General features: G+C 31.1%; 1 protein-coding gene across 1 annotated transcript; it reads right to left on the minus strand.

Annotated features, from left to right (window-relative positions):
- Positions 1 to 626: 626 nt before the first annotated feature.
- LOC127720797 (paired box protein Pax-7-like) lies at positions 627 to 16,711 on the minus strand. The gene is made up of 6 exons (XM_052227549.1): positions 16,696 to 16,711; positions 14,684 to 15,199; positions 3,011 to 3,349; positions 2,534 to 2,652; positions 1,647 to 1,809; positions 627 to 1,172 (listed from the first exon to the last, which is right to left on the minus strand). The coding sequence occupies exons 1-6, from the start codon at positions 16,709 to 16,711 to the stop codon at positions 1,048 to 1,050; spliced, it is 1,278 nt and encodes a 425-aa protein (XP_052083509.1). The 3' UTR covers positions 627 to 1,047.
- Positions 16,712 to 17,111: the final 400 nt, after the last annotated feature.

Consider the following 17,111-nt stretch of genomic DNA (forward strand, 5'->3'; position numbering starts at 1 on the left):
CTGAAATGTTCTTTTTAGAATTGTTTTGGTAGATTTTCGCTCTCTGTTAAGACGGAGAAATCCTTGTCCATTGTTCCACCCTACAATAAGACAATGGGCTTCAAGACTTAGTGAAGGCAAGATTCGCAACGACCTATTGATTCAGATTAACTTAGATCCTGAATGTTGTTTGAGCCTTTGAGCCAGATGAGTCGAAGACACATCTAGTTCAACCATAATTTCTGTAGTTGTAACAAATACACAAACGGAATATCAGACCATGGTCATTTAGAATACTGGATTCGATAATGACTCGATGCAATAAAGTGATTTCCTGGTCTTGTATATATTTTAGACTTCCAATTCATTCTTAATTTCCCATGGACATTGTGAACTGAATTAGTTTAGTCCTGATTGAGTATGACTGATCGTGCATACAGGCATTATATAGTTTATAGTTGTCTCTCATTGGCCAGTCATACCACACATATCTTTAGATTTTTATATTAATAATAAAATGAAAATCCATACAATAAATTTTCCTGTACAGTTATTTGTCAAAAACTGTAAATAAAGATTAAAAAAAAACACAGTAGATTTCAAATAATTATATACATTTATATAAATGAAAGAATGATAGGCTAGCAAAGACTAGATTAAAGCACAGGATAGATGAATGAGCTGAGTTATATATATATATACATACAATGAGAATTCAATGAAATAGCAATTATACACACACATTTATATCTAAAATGAATTACTGCGAAAGGTCAACAGAAAGAGCAAGAATAGTTCACTTTAGACATAACAGTTCTCTCCTTATTCAACAATATACACATTACAAAAGAAACATGTCATCCTTAAAGTTTGATTGGATGTCATTTATTACATCATACTGACATCAATTTAAGGCACGTGCTGTTCATCTGTAATACTTCCGGTTTGGAATTTCCGGGTCCTCCATTTCACATCTCGCGAACCATGCAGTGAGATTTCTGCTCCAAGTTAAATACCGGACTTCCTATGAAAATTAAAGGCGATTGACAATCGTTCAAATTCTTTGAATCAATAGCTAGTAGCCATTTTCCCAGAATCGTGCATTAACCCTAGAGCAGCAGAGTGTTCACGTGATTTCATCCTTAATGCCACGAGACTGTCATCAACTGCACACCTCTCCATAGATGATGGTACTGAAACAGTAGTATACAAACATAATTAAATTCGGTTATAGCCATAAGAAACATTTGTCAAAAATTCACTTGAGAACCTCATACAGAAGAACCATAATATCAGATAGAAACAAGACAATTATTTGACATTTATCGATATTAAAGTTAAATTATTAACATGAATCACTTCAACGAAACGTTTGAGACGTCTTTGGCAATGCTGAATAGAAACTATTGGTATGCGTTTGTTTTTTTAAATTCTAGATGATTCAGACGGCAGTTACGAAGTGGAAAGTTAAATATCTGGATTGGTTAATTGCACGCAAGTTTATTGTAGGCCTTACTGGCCAATATATTGCACAATTCTATATATTTCATTTGTGGAAATTAAAATATGTAACAATATTTTTTGAAACTGTTATATGACCAAAGTGAATATGAGTTAAAATACATGATGTGCTAATGCTTCACAACTTATATATGACAAGTTTTTACCTCCAGCTATGTGAGAATTGTAGTACTTGGACATGTCTGGGTATGGATGAGGATAATGACCGGTAGTCGCTGCATATGGAAGGGAGTTAACTGTTGACGTCACTGGACTGTTCCAACTGTTTGAAAATGTTTCTGCATTGCTGTGAGCGGCCATGCTGTTAACCTAAAAACATATTTAAATATTCAAATTGTTAAACAAAATGCTATTAAAATTTGGTACAAGACTTTAATTGTGTCCAGGGATTTTGTGGTTACACAAGATAACTTCAAGTAAAACATATAGCAACAAAACACGTTAATTTATGCACAGCTTGCTAACATTTTTATTTAATACCCATAACCTTTTTTTCCATAAAGCAGATATTGAGTTAAATGTCTTTTACATATGTAAAAAAAATAACGCTTGATCATTTACAATTAAAACCAATCATATATATATTATTGACAGCGCATTCACTTGCCTTCGGTTAAATATTATATCAACAAATGAAAGACATGCTAAAACTTAACCCCCTCTCCCCATAAAAAAAAGAATTAACCACGTTCTGAAATGTGTCTATACCACGTGGTCTATACAGATAACTTTTTACATTTTTTCATCATTCCGTTCACACACCTACCATGCAGTCAGCATTAAATACAGTATACGTATTGCAGTCAACAGCAAGTTGGGAATACATTATACAGTCGATAATTTCTAAAATGCAACATCTTACTATATTTATGTTCATAAAGTGTAATTTTGTGATGGCAAACTCCCATGAACTGTTTTCTTGAGTAATACATTCCATAAAGCGATAAAAAACAGTGCATATATACAATATATATTAAGTATGGTTATTATGGATTATATAAAATATTGAATAATTCAATATGTAATTTTGTACCTGTGAAGTATGAGACAGATATGAGTCCATGATGCCAGCATAGGAGGGTTCTCCAGGTTTGAGGGTCTGGCTGAGTGACTGTAGTGATTGAGCAACCGTATTCCTGTGCCATAGACTATCTATAATAATACACATAAATATAATAAATACAAATACACGCATGAGAAACTATATTCATACTGACGGTCTATATATAGGTTTTTATTGTGTGTTGTAATTATTGCGACATATGTATAGGGGTAGTGCGCACGTATAACTCGCTTAACATCACATATTCTGCCTCTTTTCAACATAACCTATTTTTCTAGATTCAGTCCAAATTGTTCGGCTCTTCATCTCGATGGATCTATCTTGCAATACCTACCTATTGTATTTGTTAATCTTTTCTCGTCCTGGATATGCATAAAATGTTTGACAATGGGCGTTAAGCAAGAAACAATCAATCAATAAATATGTACCAACAATTTGAATAGTTACCTTGAGCTGTTGGGATTGGATACGTCGATGGGTCATGGAGCATGTAAGAGTGGTTAGGCATTCCACCGGGAACTTGCAGTAGGCTGTTGAGGGCCGAGATCTGATTGCTGCCAACTTGTTTCCTCCATCTAGCCCTTCTATTGCTGAACCAGACTTGCACACGGGCTTCCGTCAACTTAGTACGTTGGGCTAACTCCTCACGCGTATATATATCCGGATAGTGAGTGCGTTCAAAAGCACGCTCTAATTCTTCCAATTGCTCCGCTGTGAAAGTAGTCCTACTACGTCGCTGTTTTCGCTTCAGATGTAACCCTGGTTCCGATTCACAATCAGATAACTCTGCAATAAACCAAAGAAATTTATGGAACTACTTAATGATATATAAAAATGTAAAAATGTGTTCCCATTGCATGTTGTTTACAAATATTAAATTCTATCACCTTGAAATGGAGACCTTGAGCATTGACAATGTATCATTTGTACATTTTTAAAATGAGTAATAATTCTGATATGTCTCATAAAAGATTTATGCATTTGACCTTCTAAATACAACAGTGCGATATCCACAAACGTTATTAATATTACTATTGTATGCACAAAGCATGAAGTTTCCATGCATTGAAAATAATTCTATTTTTTGTGCTTACATTTATTAATATACTGAAAGTATTGAAAGACCATAAATCTGTATTATATTTTCTAACTTTGACGGTAATGTCTTTACTTTAGGTTCTTTCAAGGTTCATCTATTTATTTTATTTTATTTGTTATAATTATATTACTAATTCTTCAAATGGGAAGAAACATATTTTTGTATATTCTTTTTGTTTTTACAGTTTAGGAAATAAGTTATTTGAGCAAAAGTTACTTATAGTGTTGCATTTTACAAATGAGTGTTTCGGTTGTGCACAATAGCTTACGCGATTTTGAGTATGTCAACGACTACCAGGGTGGTTTTTAACGACATTGACTGGCTGTTAAGCCCTCACACAGTCGGCATGTGTCAACGTGCATACCCTCAATATCGTGAAATATAAACAAATTAATATATTTTTATAAATAAAAAGCAAACGAAATTTCGATCAGAACGTGTATACTTTTGCAGTTTTCGAATAGAACCAGAAATCCTTTTTAAGGTATCATTTCATTTAATTGGTTAATGTGTTTTTGTTTGGTTTATTTTCAATGCAGAAACAACATTTTTTGCATATCAGGCCAAAAAATAATAACATATGAATATAAATGGAATGGTGCGGTAGGATTTTATTTTCGCGGAATAATATTATAAAATAATTTTAACCAAACTTCTTTGAATTTTATTTCCATTTAAGGAACATGATAACTAGGAGGACAATTCACCAGAACCTTTCTCGTTAACTTAATAATGATAACCTCTATGCGGTCAACCAGTCAAATACCGAAGGTTTTTATCTGGGAGAGCGATGATTTTTCTCAACCGTTTTCATACTTAGTATCCATCTACAGAGTGTTTACAAAACAATTCGTGCAGTGTTACGCACATTGTAGTACTATTCAAGGTTTGTTCTTCAATGTACCACGTTTATGACCAGGTTAATGAAACACACAGAAAATGTTTTGTAAAAAAAATCGATCGACAAATAACTTTTTGTTCAAAGACGAGATGAAAATTTTACTTAACTATCACAAAATCGAATATTAACAACCTGTTATCATTCTCTAAAGCAGAAATAATTGTGACATCAGTTTGAAATTAATAACTATTACATTTAATCACGGTGAAACTGATTACACTAGATGAAACTGATTAGATAGAATATATGATTAACGTGAAGATTCCATTTAATATGCTGTAAATAATTTCAATGTTTTTCTTCATTAGCAAAAGAACACTACCTCTTCTAATTTTTCGGTTAAATAAGTTCCATATTTCGTCTTATTAAGAGCTTACTTTTAATAATTCCGTATATTGAAGGAAATCTATATTAAAAGTGATTATTTTCTTGATCTAAAAGCATTTGAAATTGTAATTTGCCGTATCGGGGTCATTTAGGTCTACCCTAAAGAAAATGTTAAGATTAATCGGTTGAAGCGGAAGGATATCTGACGAGTCCCAGCGGGACACCGTCTATCATAGAAAAATAAAAAGTAGACCCAGCGTGAAAAAGTTCTTATTTGTATTGAAACACCGAGATTTCCAATTATTCACCACGAAATTGCTACCTTAATGGTGGAATTGACAAACAATCACTTTATACACTCACCAGTGCTTAGAAACGCCTGAATTCAAGGAAAGAATTAGCCACGCTGAGAGCGAGGCGGTACGTCACCGACAACAGTAAAACACGAAACGCTCAGATGGTGTTTTTTCTAGTGCATTAGTTTCACATCTTGCATCATATGTTGATATCCTTACAGAATAAATGATATCTGTTGATATCCTTAGAGAATTAATGATATCTGCTGATATCCTTACAGAATTAATGATTTCTGTTAATATCCTTACAGAATTAATGATATATGTTAATATCCTTACATAATTAATGATATCTGTTTTAAATCCTTACAGAATTAATGATATATGTTGATATCCTTACAGAATAAATGATATCTGTTAATATCCTAATAGAAATAATGATATATGTTGATATCCTTACATAATTAATGATTTCTGTTGATATCCTTACAGAATTAATGATATCTGTTGATATCCTTACAGAATTAATGATATTTGTTGATATCCTTACAGAATTAATGATATATGTTGATATCCTTACAGAATTAATGATATTTGTTAATATCCTTACAGAATTAATGATATATGTTGATATCCTTACAGAATTAATGATATTTGTTAATATCCTTACAGAATTAATGATATATGTTGATATCCTTACAGAATTAATGATATTTGTTAATATCCTTACAGAATTAATGATATATTACAGAATTAATGATATATGTTGATATCCTTACAGAATTAATGATATCTGTTAATATCCTTACAGAATTAATGATATTTGTTAATATCCTTACAGAATTAATGATATTTAGTACATATCATCCTACCTTTGAGTTTCCTTTGTAACATTGAAAAGAAATTATTTTTTAAAGGACGTAGGGCCAATGTCCCCTGAATATATTTCACACGAGGCCACTTATCAAAATTCTTTCCATCTTTACTAAAATTCACAGTAATCAGCTCGATGTGTGGTTTTTTCTTAAGATTCTACAAATATTTTGGCTAATTTCTAATTATAAATGCCTAAAGGAAGAGCAAAGTTCCCGGGACAGATTTTGGCAAATTAGAGTATTAAAGATTCATTTGTAAAAAAAACATTGGTTACCCAAACCATTATTATATCGTAGGTAAAGCTAAGAATTGCCTTTCATGTACATATCACTTTTTTATAGATATGTTCCCGTTTAGAACTAAAACTAAAGAGCTTATATTAATGCAAAGGATGAAACACAAGTGCGTCTGTACTGTTTTGTCCACAACAATGTACAATACTCCAATCTACATACTTTCTTTTGACAAACAAATAAGAATCCGTTTATCGCATAACAATCTGCGTGTGACATGCTTTCAGATGAAAAACATTTAAATGCAAATCTTTTCTTTGTTTTGTATAGTTTCTGTAAGTATGTAATTTTTATGTACTTTTATGCAGTATTTATTGGTTTGCTGCATAAATATAAATTCTCTTTAAATAAAAATGCCTACGAATTAGCAAGACAATGTTATAGAAAGTATAAGGTCTATTATATCATACGATTCATTGATTTGTGTTGTTAAGCGTGCAGCGGCAAACATTCCATGTATATTTTATTAGAAAATAAAATGCCCAATTTTACGTAAAAACCGCTTTTATTATAATTTTTTTTTTTTTGAAAGAGGGTCATCTTTACTTAGGAACCTATATATTCTTTTTAAAGCAGTTGATGTATCTATAAAATTATGGGAAGGAGTAGTTTTGTTTGCCAAACAAATTTATTCCTAAGTAATAGTGTTGTACCACTACATGTTTTCTAGGTATCAAATACTACCTTGAATGAATAATAACTTTTAATTTACATTTTTTAATTATCATTTTTCGTACATTTGGATAAAAAAAAAGCCTAAAGGAAAGTGTATTTATAAATAAATAATATAAAATTGTATGCGCATTTCCATAATTTCGTATCAGTTGTGCTCAAAATTTTAATAATAGAAATACTATATACTATGGTTTTGGTATTATTATTTTTTTTTACTTTTACCAGTAAAGTTATTTCCTTTAAGGTCAACATTGTATTTGAACGACGTGAAAAGAACAAATTTCGCTTTGTCGAATTTTAAGGTTACAATTCTGTCAGTTCAAAACACCATCAACTGGCATAATAAACTTGTTTTATAAATCTCTGTGTTGACAGCATGCCATGTTTCTGCTTTACAATGCAAGCTCTTTTGTGTTTAAGGTAAAATATTTAATTCTTAATGTTCCCATTTGCACGTATAATAGATGCTATCCACGGGGGAGAGACGGGAATAATATTGGATATAATTTTTTTGTAAAATAAAATTGAAATGAAATTGAGATGGAGAATTGGTCATTAAGTTATCCGTGACAATTTGATTACAAAACTGACCCTTGACAGTTCGATTCATTAAATCTCGTCAACCTAATGGGGATTAACGACCCAATTATCCTGAGAAACTGACCAATGCTAAATGAAATCATGCCGAGACAAATTTAACCTAAAAAGCATATATGAATTATAAACTTCGCCAATGGTAATTTTAAAAATCTGATTGACCGCAAACATCTAAATATATTAAGAAATATGAAATGCTATTTTGTTTAGCAAAGCCTAATGTGTCACAAGGCATGCATTTTTATTTTGCACGGTTTCACTTATTAAACATTGTAATTTGTATATAAAAAAAGATCATATTTCTTTTATCACTTGTTCGATTCTTGAAACAAAAAATTCTAGTTCACTTATCCCAATGGTACTTCTTTTCAGTTTTAATATCTTCATACTATTAATTTTCTTTAACCACAATGTTTATTAAATATGATATTTCATTTCAGGAAGAAAAGATTGAGAACTAATTAAATTAATTTGACTGCTGAATTCAAAATTTATTGACATACAAATGAATGAGATCCGAATTAATTTCAAAATCTTTTAGTTATTATGTTATTTCCTTCTTAAATCTTAAATAAACTTCATTTATTTAAATCATCGTTCACCATTATATTTTAATTACATTTTAGTTTTGTTGTATCTGAAATTATTTCCGCAACTTTTCCAACTTTAAATGTTATCTCTTATATTAATCCTCCAATTAACGTGTAAACAAAATTTGATGATACCATCCAAAATGCTTGGAAGAGATGTCGCAAATCGCAATTTTATAACAATTTTCACGTCTAATAAAAGACTACTAAATGATGACACGAAAGATTCATTTAATTAAGAAAATATTCAAGTTTATTCTATTGTCATAATGTGTTATTAAACTAATTATCTCCTCTATAACTGACGTAATCGAGCACACCGCCAGCGATTTTACAAGCTATTGGATTTATGATAGTGCGAAGATAAACAACAGCTCGTTAGGGCGGGAGGTTATTTATTTAAACATTTAATCAGCCTCCAGCACTGTATCATTTCTACAATATGTCTTTAACTCAGCATGGTGGTGTTTCTTAAGTATTGTAATAAGTTTTGTCAGTCGGTTTGAAATTAAGATTTTTTATACAAATTAAAAAAAGGAAAATTATGTATGTTTTATTTCTTTGATCTTAATCAGAAATTAAAGAGTTTTTTTCTCGAGGTAAATAATATCAGTAATCAGTATCGTCACAAGAAACGGAAAACTTGCATTAGAATACATTATTTGTCACAAAATCATCTCTTTAAACTTAGGTCGTTTATAAATTTAAAAGTTAAATTTAGGAATGGAATAAACACTAGATGTAGCGATAGATAAATTTATAAGCAAATAAATGATATGGTCTCAGTTTTGTAGATTTCGAATTTATTTGAGAAAAAAAAAAATACACAGGCAATTTTTACTCACGTGAAGTTCACCTCAAACGAGCTTATACATGAAGTTTATGTGAACTTCACGTGAACTGCCAAAAAAATTTGTATTTTTCATGATTTCAATTAAATTTGAAAAATTTAAATGTTATTTGGATTACTTTATTCTAAAAATTCAAGTGAGTTTCACATGAAATTCATGTGAAATTCACATGAACTGGTTTCACGTGGGTTCACGTATAAGCTAGTTTTATTTCTGTGTGTTAATATTGTATATTCCTTCAAACCTTGCGGTGATGGTTAAGTTACTATTGATGAAAATATTTTATAATTAAAAACAAATGAAAAAAATAGTTAGATATATATATGAATAGTTTCCTTTTTGATCTTTGAGTATTTTTGGGACTAAGGGAGTGATAAAAGTTATTTCACAGATTAGATTTCCAGACTGATAGTTCTATGGTCAATACTGGCTACAATTGACCACACATTGGTAAGAAGTAATGACCAATTTATCAAAGATCTTCCTGCAATAATTATTCTTTTGAAGATTTCACATCCGTTTAATGGTCTGGGATGAACTTGTAAGATTTTAACGGTACAATCCAATAATTAATTGATCATTGTCTGGAGAAAACAAACGCTAAAAACCATGAAGTGTCGCTTTGTCTTTTGAAACCGAATACCATTATTGAGTCAGGAAACGAACAGTATTTGATGACAATAGACAATAAAATCTAAATCAGAACTCATTGAATAATCTAACTGAAAGAAAAGAAATATATTTGTTTTCTGTGAACAGAAGCTTCAATACTTTAATGAGAGAAAGAACAGATTCTGTTTTCAAAGCAAAAATATAAAACGGAAAAAATAGTGTTAAAAAAAACTTGCACAAAAACATTTCGATGTTTCGATGTTTCATAAAATTGTGAAAAATAGAAATGTCCATTCACACTTAAAAATTTGTGTTTTTATATTTTTAGAAAAAAATTGTGATATTAATAAAAAAAGAACGACCAACAGTAACACTTAACTATTTAATTACGGCACACAATACAGTGATGGTGGTACGCGTGGAAAAGAAATTCAGAAATTTTTAACTTGTTACAAATTCTCTCAAGCTTACTTAAACTAATTCGCAAAAAATGAAAATTGTACTGAATTATGTAATTATAAAAAAGATGTTTTGCGTTCTCGCAGTATGCTGTTGTTTCATTTGTATGCTAAATCTAACTTGTTTGAATTCGTTAGCCATTAGCTAATTGAAAACAATTTATAACAATTCATGTATGAGAAATCAGTTTTCAGCTTCATGGAAAATTGGCATATATACAGATGGGCAATGACAATTAAACATTTAATTGTGTTGATTTCCGTGACGTCAATTGGGGAAACAATTTTACGGTAACGTCCCATGCCTCGAGTTTTAACAGCTAAATTAAATAAGAAAGGAAGGACCGTATTGCTGGAAACATTTGAAGAAAATTGATTAGAATCCAAGCTTGTTTTGAAAATTTGCTCCCGTCCTTATATTTAAAGCTTGAAAATTGATTTTCTTAACTTGACCAAAATTTCAAAAGTAAGACTTTTTCATTTTTCATTTTGATTCTTTGGTCACTTTTTTTTTTTATTTCACATTCGTTTAGATTTTGCTCTATATAATTATGGTGAATTTTCTTCCAAAACGTTGTTACATATTATTTGTAATGTTTTTGTTATTATATGAATAGTTTACAGTTAAAAAGTATTTTGCACAAAGAATTAAGGAAACTTGAGGAAATGAAGTTTTTGATGGGAAATAGAATATACACATAGTGTTTTGAAATAAAACAAATATATAAGTTATTGATAAACCTCATCTAATTGTTGTATATAAGTTCAGTTACTTTTCGAGTAAGCAAATGCATGTATTTATAAACTTATACTTTTGTTATCATTTTGTAACACCTCAAGTGTGCATTTGTTTTAAATTAATTGTTTTGTCTTTGAAATCAGATTTTTGGAAACATGAACATTTTCAATTTTTGAATTTTACTAAAATATATTAACTGAAAATATAACACAGCAGCAATATAGGAGATGCGTGGTTAATTTGTAAAATATTTCAAGTAGAAACTTTAATTGTGTTCCGTCCACAGCCACTTAACTGTACAATTAAAAAAGTAATTGATCACTGACATGAGATATTATATAGGTTTTGGAATTAGCCCCAAAACACATAGATTTAAATACGGAATCGGAGACTAGTTTTTCGGAGCAAAAAAATGTGATTACTCAACAAAGTTCAGACCAATTAGTAATGTCTTTAAACAAGCCTTCCCCCCAGAAGACTGCAACGTTTTAAAGGTCTATACTTTTTTCATAGTTTGTACAGAAAGTAGGACACAAAGCATTTTTAAGTGAGTGATATCTTTTGAAGAACTAATTTTGAGTATTTGTTTTGTATTTCCCCCTTTATATTCCATTACTTCGTGAACTTGTTTCATAAATGATTTCATATTTAAAAGAAAGACAAAAAGTCAATTTCAATTAATACGCTTTAATTTAAGTGCAGAAAGTTGTTCGGTTTATCATAAGAGTAAAACGTCCAAAACTACTTCTTATGTAGCGAATAAATTTATTTACAATGTAAAATATTAATCTCACTTTCTCACGAAAAATTGATATAAAATTGTCATCTTAAACTCGTTTAATTTTTTGTCCGAACTTTCATATTTCATTTTTTTAACAATGAAACAACTTGAAAGAAAATGTCTATTTTTTTTTACCAAAGAAGGTATTGAAAACTCATCCAATTGGAAGATACAGTAACATATTGGTTGTAAAATGTTGCATTTTAAAATGTTCATTTAACATTCGTCAATAATCAACATACAAAAACATTTAAAAGAAATAAAATTTAATAGTAAATGTTGAAGTTTTAAAAGTATTCAAATGTACATTTCTCGGTGTCGAGTCGGCTTGACGCACACAGTATATCACTGTTTCCTTGAAAATTGTTCGGGTCGTTTTGAGATTTATTTACACGTAAAATCAATCATTATGAATTGTCAGGCAATTAAATTCTCATTTCTGGCTCCAAAGGACCCATAATAGGTTGTTTTATCTTTGGAGTGTCGAGAATTTATTACGGATACCGTATTGTCGGTTTCAACACCTACTTGGTTTTTATTTTGTTTTCCTAATTGTTAAAAAAGGATTTGATACAGAGTTTCAATTATATTGCCCTTAGAATTACATCAAGCTGATCACAATCAAATTTGGTATGTCATAGAAAATGCAAAGTATTATAAAATGACAAGGGTCGTTCTATAATCTGTGATATTATCCCGTACGCATCTTTTTAAGTCGGAAAAATGGCGTGGTTGCTGCAATAGCTTTCCCATTACGAAACGACTGCATAAAAAGATTTTGTCAATGGATCGGAAAATTTATGTTAATCACGGATAAATCGTCGAGGAATTGCGATTGTAAACTGCACGATTTAGTTTTAAGTATTATTAGTAAAACGTCGTTATCGTAAAGTGTTCATAATTGGCAAATGAACGGTTGCTCGGAAGTGTGCATTTCTTGTTACATTACCTTCCTATATTGCGTTTATCTCCGTAATTACAAATCAAATGCATTGTGGCAATTTCAGAGCTCCAAAAAAGATGAAGGGTAACGTAGCGAAAATGAACCGAACTCAGCTTACTTTACAGTACTCATAGATTCTTCTCAAGATAACTTACTGGTACAACCTTCAAGTTTCTCCTTTAAAACATGTTTTCAACTATTGTTATTTGATTAACAAAACATTCTTGGTTGCAGACTGATTACATATTTGGCTTTCGTTTATTTTATAATTAAGGTATTTCAATTTCTCATTTTAACATAAATATTCAGTGCATAGATATGTTATACATTTGTATAGCTGTACTTGAGACAATATTCTAAAGATGAAAAGGAACAAGAGCGTGTAGCTCGCAGAATGATCCTTCACGATGAGCTTAAACTTCCATCAATTAGGAGAAGTTTAAGAAGTTCACATAACTTCGCTTTTCTGTGTTTTCTAATAAAAGTTTAAAGAGTCTATACTGTGGTGGTCGGGTATAGCGGATTACTCTGGTCAACATAAACCTGCAAAGTTCAAAGCAGTCTATCACATGGAAGTGCTAACCTACATGCATGGTCGTCATCACTAAGATGGTACAGTGGCACTGCCTGTACCAAGGCAGGAATATTACAGTTGTTTTCCATTGTTTTCCATTCGTTTGATGTGATTGAGCTTTTGAATTTGCCATTTTAAAAGAACTTTCTGTTTTGAATTTTTCTGGGATTTCGGTATTTTTATTATTTTACTTTTTATACTTATTTTATGCACGAAGCTTGTCCGATACTCGACGAAGGTGTGGATTTCATATACGTTTACAAGTGGGCCTTTATCTGCCTATTTTTATGCAAACACGCAATACAATGTAAAGCAACCAAACTAAGGGCACGGCCATTTAATTATTCTGAGGGGAGCAGGAGGATTTCTTTTTTGGATTGAATTTTCATGTTTATTTGTTGGTGTGCATGCGTTTCTTCTTCCGTGACTTTGCAGCGCGAAAATTTATTTTCACTTTCGTACACACTTGTTTCCTGCTTTTTGTGTTGCAGAATACCGGTATTCATTTGTATCCTGTCTTGTGCAAGATAATTTATATTCAGTTTTAACCAGATAGGATATTTATTTTGAAAATCCCCCTGCCTCCCCTCTTCCACAAAATCAAATGGTTTCCCCCTAACAGCTTTAAGAAGCCGGTGCTGCAAATATGGAACCTTTGAACAAGAATGAAAAAATGCATCAAAATGGTGTTTAACGACAGTTAAAAGAACATTTGAATGACGTCAACTTTAACAAGAGACATATGGAATGGTATTTCAAAATGATATGCCAAAAATACAGGAAAGCCGAGTTTTGAACCCGGTTAGAGTGAGAATAATTAACTCGACTCACCATGGTCAGCATGACACCGCAGTAAAGGGAGGAACCTTCGCAAAATAGTTCTGCTAAATGACATATATACATGTACATTTAATGAGATTGAAATTTGGTTTGCAATTATTGGAGCCTATATATTCAGCTTGATAACCCAGTCTACGTTGGAACTCCGTTCAAAAATATATACATTATATAACTCAAGACCATATAGAATAACATTTTTACCGTGTTCTTATTTGATTTGTAATAACGGTGGAAGTCGGTACAGCAGCATCCGATATATTTTCAAAACTTTACGTGACCCTACATCCGATATATTTTCAAAACTTTACGTGACCCTACAAATGATTACAACAAATATTGCTTCCAGCTGGTCCTGTGCTATAAAAGTAGACTATTTTAACTAATTTTTGATTCCATTCAAACTAGATTTTTTATTTATTCCTGGTTTTTTTGTCGTTGTCTGTATTTCGAAAAATAGACACGAACAAAGGGATTACAATTTCGCGGTGACTATAAAATCTGGCGCTTTGTATACAAATATCCACCAAACATGGCTCGATCTGAAGCAAAATCTAACATAACAAATAGAGGGAAAACATTAAAAAATAGAACAGAAAAGATTTTAATGGTTCATACGTCAGATAATTGGACTAATCTACCCTTACTCAAAGTAATCAACTGTTACTTACCCTCATCAGAACCTTTCTTGTCGTCTCCTCGTAGTATCCCGTCTATACTATGATTCTGTCTCACTTCCTCTTTTTTCTCCATTTCTTCCTCGTCGCAACTTAAGTCGCCTTCTTCCTCCGAATCTGTTCTGTGAAATTTACTGCGGAGAACTCGACTAATGGAACTTACACTCGGAACCGTGGTTCTGTCACATATATTATCTTTGATTAACCTGTCTCTAATTTCCCAACTAAAAATACCCGGATTCTCTCTCTTGTAATCTTCAATTCTCTTCTCTACCTCTGGTGTCGCCACCCTCGGTTTGCTGCCACCAATGACACCCGGTCTGATACTCCCAGTCTCTTGATAGCGCTGCAGGATCTTACTGACACATCCATGGGACACTCTGAGTTGTCGACTAATTGTACACGGCCTCACTCCTTGGGATGCCAACTCTACAATTTGTAATCGTATATGATTTGGCAAAGGTCTACCATTGATAAAGACGCCACCCAACTGATTTACTCGGCCTTGACCTAAACATATACAAATAACAACAATAATAATATAATTTCGAAATAAAAAAAAAAATGAAAAATTGAAGGTACTAAAAATTCATTAAACTATTTTTTTTTTTGTTTGTTATGAAAAACAAGTTCAAAACTATATGTTTGTGAATTATTATATATATATGCATACTTCACAAAAGGTCAAAACCATAGATAGATACTTGCTGGACGCCATGCTATCAAAATTACAGATATATTAGATTGATTGATAGATAGGCGTATTTTGGCAACTATAGCATCAGTGAAAATGTATTTTGAATTAAATTTTTCATTAATCCCTTGCACATTAATTACAATTTTGTAAGAAGTTATTTGCATGGTCAAGATACGTAATTATTATTATTATTATTATTATTATTATTATTATTATTATAAAATTGGTAGTAGGCGAGAGGAAAAAACTATCACAAAATGAAAATCTGAACAATCTGTTGAAAAGCGAACAAAGTATATATGCATTTGTACGTAACGTACATTTCCTTAAAACCTTTGATAGTTTACAAATTTTCCTTGTATATGCTAAATATATTGCATGTCGGGATATAGTTTTAATGCTTCAAAGGAGTAATTTAGAGTTAGAGCGAAAATATTTCTTTTTGATGGTTATAATTCGATTTATAAATCAATTTGAATACGTTGGTGTTTTACCAAATGCGTTTATTAACAATCATTTTAATAAAAAATAAATTAATTTCCCTTCAAAATTGATTTAACTATTATTAAATTAAGTATTAGAGTAAATGAAATGACAAAATGACTAAAGCAAAGTTAATCCTCTTATATAAACGAAATGATATAACAAAACGTCCCCGCCTTCCCATCGATTCTGTTTTCATCTTAAAACTTCTGTATCATTTACGGGACCGAGTGGATAATTTCTTTATTTTCCGGGATCAATTTTGTTCCGAGGTCTCTCGCACCCTATAATCCGCGTAACAGCTTGATAGAGCTAATTTCTGAATAAGACACAGTATTAATACTAACATAGAACCTTAATTATCCTAGAAAATTACTTATTTATCGAATATTGAATGGTGTGCTCAAGACTACTTGAAAATAAGTCTACGCTGAAGTGGGTTTTCTGTTAAAACATGGAAAATCTGTTTGTTACTTGTTCATTTCAAATACGGCACGTGTAAGCAGCAAATTAATACGGCTAAAAGTCAATTGGAAAAACATGTTACACGTGTAGAATACAAGTTAATTCGGCCACTAGGAAATTATACACGCGTTTTTCGGACCCTATATGCTTTTCCGGACAGCAGGGTATGTCTGATGAAAGGACATTTTATATTCCGACATGGTCATTTAATTTTTATTCATATCGCTCACAATGTCAATTTCGATAGCTTTTAGATATATTAATATGCATTAGAAACATAAGGTTCTATTTTTCAAGTTGTAGTATTTTGTAAAAAAAAAAAGATACCATACTTGGCAACATCGGACTGTGAACAACATACATTGTAAAATCTTCATTTCATACTAAGCTTTAGGCGATATTCTCTGGTATAAGTCAAAAGGTAAAACAAATTTGTATAAATTGCTCATTGTTGAAGGCCGCACAGTGGCTTATAGTTGTTAAAATTCTTAGTCATTCTTACCGACCGTGTGAGGGCTGTATAGCCAGTCAAGGTCGTTAAAAACTTCCATCATCATTTGGTCTCTGTCGGAGAATTGTCTCATTGGCAATCATACCACATCTTCTTATTTTTATATATGAAAATATGAACTTATATATATGCAATTGAAGTGGTGCCGCTAACATATTTACAACGTAGACAAATAAAAAAAATAAAAACAATAAATTAATAAATGCAGATCTTATGTAAATCTTAAAAGCACAACAATATAATGGAATCAAATGTTTTCCGATTCG

Source organism: Mytilus californianus, unplaced genomic scaffold, assembly GCF_021869535.1.
Source record: "Mytilus californianus isolate M0D057914Y unplaced genomic scaffold, xbMytCali1.0.p SCAF_11, whole genome shotgun sequence".
Lineage (NCBI taxonomy): Eukaryota > Metazoa > Mollusca > Bivalvia > Mytilida > Mytilidae > Mytilus > Mytilus californianus.

What these genes read in the sequence shown, in the direction of transcription:
- LOC127720797 (XM_052227549.1), bottom strand. An exon ending in CAAGAAAGGTTCTGATGAGG is followed by an intron (nt 3,350 to 14,683) that starts GTAAGTAACAGT and finishes GGTTTATTGCAG; the next exon opens with AGTTATCTGATTGTGAATCG. An exon ending in TCCAATCCCAACAGCTCAAG is followed by an intron (nt 2,653 to 3,010) that starts GTAACTATTCAA and finishes GTATTATTATAG; the next exon opens with ATAGTCTATGGCACAGGAAT.